The sequence below is a fragment of the Pyrus communis genome, chromosome 15, assembly GCF_041283825.1.
Source record: "Pyrus communis isolate YQ-2024b chromosome 15, ASM4128382v1, whole genome shotgun sequence".
In the NCBI taxonomy this organism is placed as follows: domain Eukaryota; kingdom Viridiplantae; phylum Streptophyta; class Magnoliopsida; order Rosales; family Rosaceae; genus Pyrus; species Pyrus communis.
This window is the reverse complement of record NC_142579.1, coordinates 30,871,747-30,881,012: the sequence shown is the minus strand read 5'-3', so window position 1 is coordinate 30,881,012 and position 9,266 is coordinate 30,871,747. Positions and strand designations below refer to the sequence as shown.

The 9,266-nt window shown below is 35.8% G+C and overlaps 2 protein-coding genes across 2 annotated transcripts; both read left to right on the top strand.

The window, feature by feature from the left end:
• The first annotated feature begins 1,215 nt into the window (after nucleotides 1-1,215).
• SULTR3;5 (sulfate transporter 3;5) lies at nucleotides 1,216-5,647 on the top strand. The gene is made up of 12 exons (XM_068470148.2): nucleotides 1,216-1,611; nucleotides 1,774-1,981; nucleotides 2,103-2,274; nucleotides 2,477-2,542; nucleotides 3,151-3,264; nucleotides 3,494-3,610; nucleotides 3,750-3,876; nucleotides 3,983-4,269; nucleotides 4,536-4,726; nucleotides 4,837-4,919; nucleotides 5,052-5,128; nucleotides 5,236-5,647. The coding sequence occupies exons 1-12, from the start codon at nucleotides 1,299-1,301 to the stop codon at nucleotides 5,395-5,397; spliced, it is 1,917 nt and encodes a 638-aa protein (XP_068326249.1). The 5' UTR covers nucleotides 1,216-1,298; the 3' UTR covers nucleotides 5,398-5,647.
• A 393-nt stretch (nucleotides 5,648-6,040) lies between these two features.
• Nucleotides 6,041-8,249, top strand: LOC137728576 (uncharacterized). The gene is made up of 4 exons (XM_088685027.1): nucleotides 6,041-6,250; nucleotides 6,390-6,410; nucleotides 7,259-7,354; nucleotides 7,795-8,249. Exons 1-4 carry the CDS (start codon nucleotides 6,041-6,043, stop codon nucleotides 7,831-7,833), a joined length of 366 nt encoding a protein of 121 aa, XP_088541153.1. The 3' UTR covers nucleotides 7,834-8,249.
• Nucleotides 8,250-9,266: the final 1,017 nt, after the last annotated feature.

The window sequence follows — 9,266 nt, the reverse complement described above, 5'->3', positions numbered from 1 at the left end:
ACCTTTCTTACTCTTGTATCTTTAGTTTTTAAGTTTACATGATGCAAGAATGATGAAACGCAAAAGGAGAAATATAATGCAATGTGTTTTGAAGAGAAACTTACATATCATGTACATCTTTACTTCTTCTCATGCTCTTATATTTTTCTCGTGTGATTCAATAAATGCGTTACTTGTAAGAAAGAAATCCAATATTAATTACTACATAGCAGAAAAATACGGTACTTCTTTGCTGGTTTATTTGTCCCACAAGTACCGGAAATGCGATGGGTAGGATTTGGGTCGGTTAGGACAACAAGTTGTTTTAAAATTTGTGGGACATGCAAAAATTTGTCATTAGACCATTTTTCAATTGATAAAGAATTTACTTTATTAGGTAAAAAGGTTAATCCAATTCCAAAGATATTAATAATCCATATAGGCAAATGTTTAAGTCAATGTTAAATTCACTAATCTTATTCTTGTCCGAGAGTGTGACTGTGAGATAGGCAAAAAACTTGACATGTTTGCTAATATATGATATAACCACATCCATTAGCAGAATTTCGTTTTCTTTATTTTACACCATTCACAATATTACCATATGTGAGATCAATGTGATAATTTTTCATTGTATTTTTTTTTTTTTTTTTTTTCATTAGGATCTGTTCAATCAGTCTTTATCATTATCTTTTAACAGGGTAATACAAAATACTACTTATATTCAAAATTAAGGTAATTAGTATAAAAAATATGGATAGAAAGATTTACATCTAAAGAAAATAAATAAAAGATCTATAATCCATCACAAACAAGCACTTCCATGTCGAATTACTAACGAAATAACTGCGTCCGGCCAAATGAAAACACAAATCATGGCACACAACATTATCATAGTGAATTATGGAAGCATGTAATAATAGCAATATCGTCATAATATGTTGGATTAATATTACTAAAAATAGTAATTTTGAACAAATACAAAAACATAATAGTTAACAATGTAATCTAGAAATATTCACACATTAATAATATTCTGACTGCAATTTTCTATAAAACCAAATCGTTTGAGTCGGACACGAGAGGTTCTTATCCAAGTTCATATATACTACCGTGACTTGTCAAATTAGTGCGCCACACTATTCCCATTAATCTTGGCCATTCCGGCCCATTCCATCATTCCAACCATTCCCCTTTGTTCCTATAAATGTACGTGTTCTTTGGGTAGTTTCTCTCACAACCTATATCTCTAACTCTCGCACTCCTATTTTCTCCTCGTGCTCTTACGATCTCTTATCTGAACTGACTCGGCCTGTTTCATGAATTCCACGGCGAAAACAAGCGGCTCAGTCAGCTTCGCAGCTCCGCGAAGCTTCGGCACCGCCTTCAAATCCGACCTCAAGGAGACCTTTTTCCCCGACGACCCTTTCAAGGCATTCGCAAATGAGAAACCACTTGGGAAGGTCAGGAAGGGTTTCCAATATTTCGTTCCCATCTTGGGATGGCTTCCGAAATACAGTCTGAAGACGTTTCAATACGACGTCCTTGCCGCACTCACCATCACCAGTCTCGCCATTCCTCAAGGAATTAGCTACGCCAAACTCTGCCAGATTCCTCCCATTATCGGCCTCTGTAAGGCCCTCGAATCTGAATCATTGATTAAATTGAATATTATCTTCTAAAATATATGCACACACAGTCCAAGTTCAGCGTCTGGCAAGAGAATATTTCTTCGATAATTTTATGTGCAACCAAACCAATAAATAATTAATGGGTTGTGTTATAATTGTGTAGATTCAAGCTTTGTTCCTCCTCTTATTTATGCAATTTTTGGAGACTCCAAGTACCTCGCTGTGGGAACAGTGGCAGCATGCTCGTTGCTTATTGCCGAAATCATTGGAGAAGTAGCTGATCCAAAGGCAGACCCTACATTGTACCTGCGCTTAGTTTTTACGGCCACCTTTATCACCGGCATTATTCAGACCGCTTTGGGTATTCTAAGGTGAGAATTTATTGTGTAGTACGGAAACAAACAGGTACCGTATATGTATATGTATATGTGTGTGCACCTTTTAATGCAAATTTAACCTAATTATATAAAAGTTATTGTCGTCGATATTCAGGCTGGGGATTCTGGTGGATTTCCTATCACATTCCACCATCACTGGCTTCATGGGAGGGACTGCAATTATAATTTGCTTGCAACAGTTGAAGGGCTTTTTAGGGTTGAAGAATTTCACGACCAAAACCGACGTTGTAAACGTTTTGAAATCAGTATTCCAGCATAGAAACGAGGTCAGTGCTTATCCACATATTAATGCGAAATTAGTGCATATATAGTTTTTTTCCCTAATTTTGGTAACAGTTGATTAATTCCTAAAATGTCGATTATTACAAATCACAGTGGCGTGGATTAGGTGCATGGACGCGCTTTAAAATTGAATGACATTTGCAATAAAAAGAAGGAAATTAATGATATTTTTCACTCTTTTTGCAGTGGAGGTGGGAGAGTGTAGTTCTGGGTATTACCTTCCTCCTTTTACTACAGTTCACCAGGTGGCTGGTGAGTTTTCTGTTCTTCAACAAAAACTCACTGGGATATGGTTCCCGCTATTAAAAAAAAAAAAAAATATATATATATATATATATCTATCTTGTGAGTCGCCGAGCTAGAATTTACAATAATGGGTTACGATACGAACAAAGTCCTCTAACAACTAAATATATTTTAATTTATAATTGGCAAAGACATGTTCTCATATTTTAGGAATATCCTATCACAACATCATTATCAATAACATCAAATACATTTATCATTTTATAAAACCAAGTTATCATTCAACCATTGACTTCCATTCATGTTTCATTATATACAACCAAGTTATCATCCAACTAAAAAAGCTCTCCCTATTTTGAAAAGGTTGTAGTTTTGGTAGGTTTTAAATAAATTAATTAATTAATAAATGCTCTCTCTATTTTGTTTGCCTTAGCTATTGTAGGAGTCATATAAAATTTCGGAAGGGAGATATTTGAGGTTGTTAAGAGTCAGTGGCAGCCGAAGCCTCCGTGTTGGTTTGGTCACTGCTTGTGATCAATAAATAAATGTAGTTTATAAATAATAAATAAATAATTACTCTTCCTCTATATTAATGATGTTCACTTACTTTTCAGAGAAACAGAAAACCAAAGCTATTCTGGGTGTCGGCTATGACTCCACTTGTCGTGGTGGTTGTTGGGTGCCTTATTGCTTATTTTGCCCATGCAAAAGACCACGGAATACCAATTGTAAGTGTGCTAACTTGTTTCAAATATTCATTTATTAATAGAATAGTTAATATAAAAATAAAAGCAAAGGTTTCCATTCAAATTGTATTAAAACTACGAGAAGGACGTTCATGGCACGGAATGTCACGGTGAGAGTGTATTCATAACATGAAAGATGGTCTCTTAGTTTTCATATCTCATTTCTTTTGTTGTTATTTTCTTATATTTATTTATCGATTTCTATTCTCAGGTGGGAGACTTGAAGAAAGGGATCAATCCTTCTTCCATTCAATATTTGACCTTTGACAAAAAATATTTTCCAGCTGTTGTGAAGGCTGCGGCTATTACTGGCCTTATTGCTTTGGCTGTGAGAAAGACCTTAACCTACCTACTAATTATTTCTCCCATTAATTTTCATTTCTGGTTTAAATTAAGGGAGACTTTAGTTTTTAGTTACTACTAGGTTAGTTTAATATGTATTTTAATTATCAAATAACCTTTTTCAGGAGGGAATAGCAATTGGAAGGAGCTTTGCCATAATGAGGAACGAACAAGTTGATGGGAATAAGGAAATGATAGCTTTTGGCTTCATGAACATTATTGGATCTTTCACCTCATGTTACTTGACTACTGGTATATTATATTTACATACAAATTGTTTATCTCCAATTGATTTCACTAATCACTGTTCAACATATTCTATAATTCTTTGATTAATTTTGTATTATAATTTAATTAGGACCATTTTCAAAGACTGCGGTGAATTACAATGCGGGAGCAAGATCACAAATGACAAACGCAGTGATGGCACTTTTTATGATGTTCGTTCTTCTGTTCTTGGCTCCTCTCTTTAGTTACACCCCTCTTGTTGCTTTATCTGCAATTATTATGTCCGCCATGCTTGGACTCATCAAATACAATGAAGTCTATGAACTCTTCAAGGTTGACAAGTTTGACTTCGTCATCTGCATGGCTGCCGTTTTAGGTGTTGCCTTCATTAGCATGGACATCGGTCTCGGTATCTCAGTAAGCACTTCTTCTCACACATGTTTATGCTTTAAGTCTTTTTCAAAAGTGCAAATGCTCTTATAAAAGAACTTGATAGTTGTTTCTCCATAGTGCTTTCAGAATTCATAAACCCTAAAATGTGTTTGAGTGTATTAATTTATGCTAAGTTCAATAAGTGCTTTTGATTTTCTGAAAACACTGGCAGGCTTGTAGCCATTTACGTATTCATTAATCTTATTAGGGTTTTAATCTTGAATTAACCTAGTAAGTCTTTGTTTGATTAGATCGTACTTGGTCTTGTGAGAGCTCTCCTTTATGTGGCTAGGCCTGGCACTTGTAAGCTTGGAAAAATACCAGACTCGGTTATTTACCGTGACATAGAGCAGTATCCAGAAGCTGCGAGGAATTCAGGAGTCCTGGTACTACAAATTGGCTCCCCAGTCTACTTTGCAAATGGCAACTATATAAGGGAAAGGTAATGTTTATGTTTAGCTTATATTATACATTTCAAAATTAACGATATTGCTTAACTAAAATTATAGTATTATTAGTAAATTTTTCTAATTAGTATATATTTGGAAATAGGATTTTGAGATGGGTTTGGGATGAGCAAGAACAATTAGATGCTAGCGGAGGCCAGCTTGAGCATGTCTTGCTCGAATTGTCAGGTACGATTAAACTTGATTATATATCGCATCTTCAAATCTCCCTACCTCATTGATAATTTTTTTATTTTATTTTTGCATCGTTCATGACTGTTTCTCCAATTTAAATTAAATGTTTCAAACTCGATTTCGTAGGAGTTATAACCATCGATATGACTGGCATTGAAACGTTGGCGGAAGTACACAAAACCTTAGCTGCAAGAGGGATTAAGGTAAAGATGAAATGCATGCATTCATGTACTTGTTCATCAATTATTCGTCTTAATAGTTAATTATAACGAGAATAAAAGATAATTTCTGTATTTGTTTGTCATTTTAGCTGGGAATAATAAACCCGAGGATTAAGGTGATGGAGAAAATACAAACGTCACATTTCGTAGACAAGATCGGAAAAGAAAATATCTACTTATCGATCGAGGATGCAATCGTAAATTGCAAGTTTTCGATTCGCAAGTCCAGTGAAGCCGAAGGTTCATCATAAACCGCAAGCGATGATGCATACAATAAGTTTGATGCTGTGTTCTGGGTTTCGATTCTGCAGTTGCTGGTACCCCGAGAAATTTACACTTGGTTGTTGTTGTTGTTGGGGTTTGTTCTTAAGGGGGAAAAGTGGAATTTTATTTCTCCGATGTAAAATTATTATTTTTCTTACTTGATAAGAAATAAGTGTAGTATTACTCTTTTCTTATTGGCAATACCATGGATGATGGATCAAATATTTGGAACTTTTACTTTGTTTTGAAACAATGAAAACCAAAGTATGCGAGGAGGTCAGAGCATACATGATTTTCTTGTAGTTAAAACCGGCTTGCAGTTGGAGCGGTTTTTCTTGTAGCTTGCAAGTTGTAGATGTGCGTTAAGCTAATCTGAATACAGAAATAATACATTATTCTAGCCAACTTCATCCTACGCTTATACATGCAATTTTTATTTATTAAATACAAATATAAATTAGCAACGATTTTCATACCCGCATTTTCTTGTCATCAACTTTTCTCTTGGTTCTCATCTAATGTTTTATTTATTTTAATTCTATTCAATTCAACGACTGGAAATGCATAGTACAGAGTAAAAAAAAAGAAGTGTAAAAATTATTTTCGAAATAAATAAATAAATTATAAATCATGACACAACTACAAGTCCAAACCCAAACATTATTTTGGACTCTGTTCCGAACTGAAAGTGCGAGCCCACAGGACTCACACCTCCATTCGAACTCTGCCTCCGGGCTCAATCCGCTTCCATCTCTGTACCGCCAAGGCCTTCCAGCTTCGCTCTTCGGAGCTCCGCACCGACTTCCTCGAGCTCCTTCATCTCCCAGCTCACGGAAAATGGTAAATGCGAACCGAAAGTTTACTCTAAGTTTCAATATTTTACTTAGTTTAACTTCATCTCTGCCTTTCTTACTGTTTTTTCTTGTGAATTTTGATTAATTTCATCAATTTTTGCGCTGTTTCCATGGTGAATTTGCAGCCTCTCCGGCTCGATATCAAGGTAGATTTTGTTATCCGTTTCGATTTTATCAATTTTTTTATGATTCATAAGTGCATTTTCACTTATTATTTTGATGCTGCTCTTGAATTCTTTAAAGTTGGGATTTCATAAGAATTTTAGTTTATCAAAACTGCTGTTAGAAATGTAATTTTTTTTTTTCCTGGAAAATAGTTTATTTCTCATAATTCCTAGTTGTTCCTGAATTGTTTTATGGTGATATTGTTTCTTGCTGCCTGTGATTAGCTATAGGGTTAAGTGATTCGTGCTTTTCAGAAACCTAAGTGATTGCAGATGGGATATGGTGAGGTTAATGTGAAAGCTAAGAAGATAGTTTTTGTAACTGTTGGAACTACCAGTTTTGATGCTCTTGATCGAGAGGTGGATACGCGTGAGGTTAAACAAGAGTTGGTATACTCGGCTTCTCTTTGAAATGGGCCGCGGATCCTACATTCCCACGAAGATATTTCTCAACCGAGTTATGCGATTAGTTGCTGCTCTTCATTATCTACTGCAAAGTAGCAAACTTTAGTGGTGCAAAGTGGATTTGTAAACGAATGCGTTATCCAGTTTGCTATTTTAGATTTGGGTTTATGGGTAGCTGTAGTGTTGATATTCAATTCCTACGCAGATAGAGGTTAAAAGAAAAAAACTAGTTTGTCCGTGCTTTCATAAATTCAAACAAGAATTCATCCGTTGCTTGATTTTCTACTACTTTGAAATAGCCTGGTTGCTAGTAATGTTGTAGCAACAGAATGGAGGAATGTTAAGTTAAATGACTTCCATGTTCTCTTATGTCAGACATACTTTGTGCAACATCTTTCCCCCTCAACATTGTTGTTATAATGCAGGCTGAAGGAGGAGATGAGCCCCTTGCTGTTGACTACACTTTTTCTTCGAGCATTGCAGACCATCTGAGAGCAGCATCTCTTGTGTCAGTCATGCAGGTATGATTCTGATAGCGTCTGTTTATCTTTCTGCATTTTTTTTACCATCTGAATAATAGAAGACTTGCAGAGATACTGATGTATTTCTTAAAGAATATTTGGCTTTAGCGTCTTCAGCTAAAATGCAGCGCTAATTCATCACTTAGAATCTGAGTAGCTATAATGTATTAGTTTCATCTCTTTTCTTGTCGTAAATGCGACGCTTGTCTATAATTTCTAAATTTAGTTGACGAGTGCTATATTCTGCAGAAAATTTATTTTTCCCCTCTAGTTTTTGGATTCATCATTTTTGAAATGATTTTTTGTCAAAATAGTATAAAAAGTACTATGCTCGCCCACGGACACTTTGTCACGTTGTAAAAAGTATAAAAACTTTGTTGATTGTGAGCCATTTTTATTTTCGTTGATGTTTGATGTGAATATAATTTGCTGCGGTGCAGTGTCAGGGAGCATGTATTCGAGACTTTGCAGCTTGGTAAGCCCTTAGTCATGGTAGCGAATGAAGATCTGATGAATAACCATCAGAGTGAGTTGGCAGAAGAAGTTGCAGACGTGAAGCATTTGTACTATGCTCGCCCACCAGATATGAATTTGGGTTCCCTGGTTCCGTACCATCCAGGTGATGCCACACCAGTTGCCAAGTTTATCAGCAGGTTTCTTGGTTTTGCACATGATTGATGGAATTGTAAATTTCTTTTACTTTTATGAAGGTATTATCGATCGAGATGCATGTTTGAAACGGCATGTACAATTTGAATAAAGATTTGTAGACGTGGGTTAGGCCAACTTGAGTGCAAAAAGAGAACACATACGTCCCAACTCGATTAGGCCTAGACCTGCACTTTCTTTGTTGATAAAGTAGATATATAAAAACGCAACGATTTTTACACTTTTATTTTCTTATCTTGCACATTTGTCTTTGTTTTTATTCCTTGATTTTATTTATTTATTCAATTGAACAACTAAAAATCCAATTGTGCAGAATAACCAAAAAAGAGAACGGATTTTATATAATTATAATTTGACTGTCAGATAATGACTGTATTAAATATATATATATATATATTCACATGAATTATATCTGATCGTCAGGTGGTTATTGTATTAAATACATTTATGTATTGTAGCTAATTATGAAACTCGCTTCCAAAATAAATAAAGGGTAAATTACATTTTCATACCTCAGGTTTGGGGTCTATTTCAATTCCTTACAACATCTTCAAAACATTTCATACCTTAAGTACTATTTTATTTCAAAATAATACTTCCGTTACATTTTCCAACCATTGATTCGTTAAATGCTGACATAGTTGCCACATGTATGTCATGTGGTTGCCAAATGTCTTCCACGTGGCAAAAAAATAAAAATAAAAATTTAAAAAAAAAACATGAATTAAAAAATAAAAACTTGAAAACTCATAAACCCACCCCACCCCCACAACCCCTCTTCTCCCTCCCAAGCATCCCAACCACCTCCCTCTCCTCCACTCTCTTCACCTTCCCTCCCATTCTATCCCATCCAAAACCTGAATTTTCTCACCTAAAAAAAAAAAAAAAAAATATTGAAATACACAGCGACCCACAGCTTGCAAGAAGAAGAAGAAAAAGAAGAAGAAGAAGATGAAGAGAAGGAGGGAGGAAGAAAGAAAAAAAAATTGAAACTATCCCTCCCCCCTCCTAACTGACCCACATCTGCAAGAAGAAGAAGAAGAAGAAGAGGAGGAAGCGGAGGAAGAAAGGAAAAAAACATAAATAAATTTGAAACTATCCCTCCCGTTCCCCGCCCCCCCCACCCCGACCCAACTTCCTTCCATCCCCCCCCTACCCCGCACTGCCCAGCGACCCTCCCCCACCCCGACCCAGCTCCCTTCCCCCTTCCACACCCCACCCCCCCCCCCCCGAAAAACCCCCC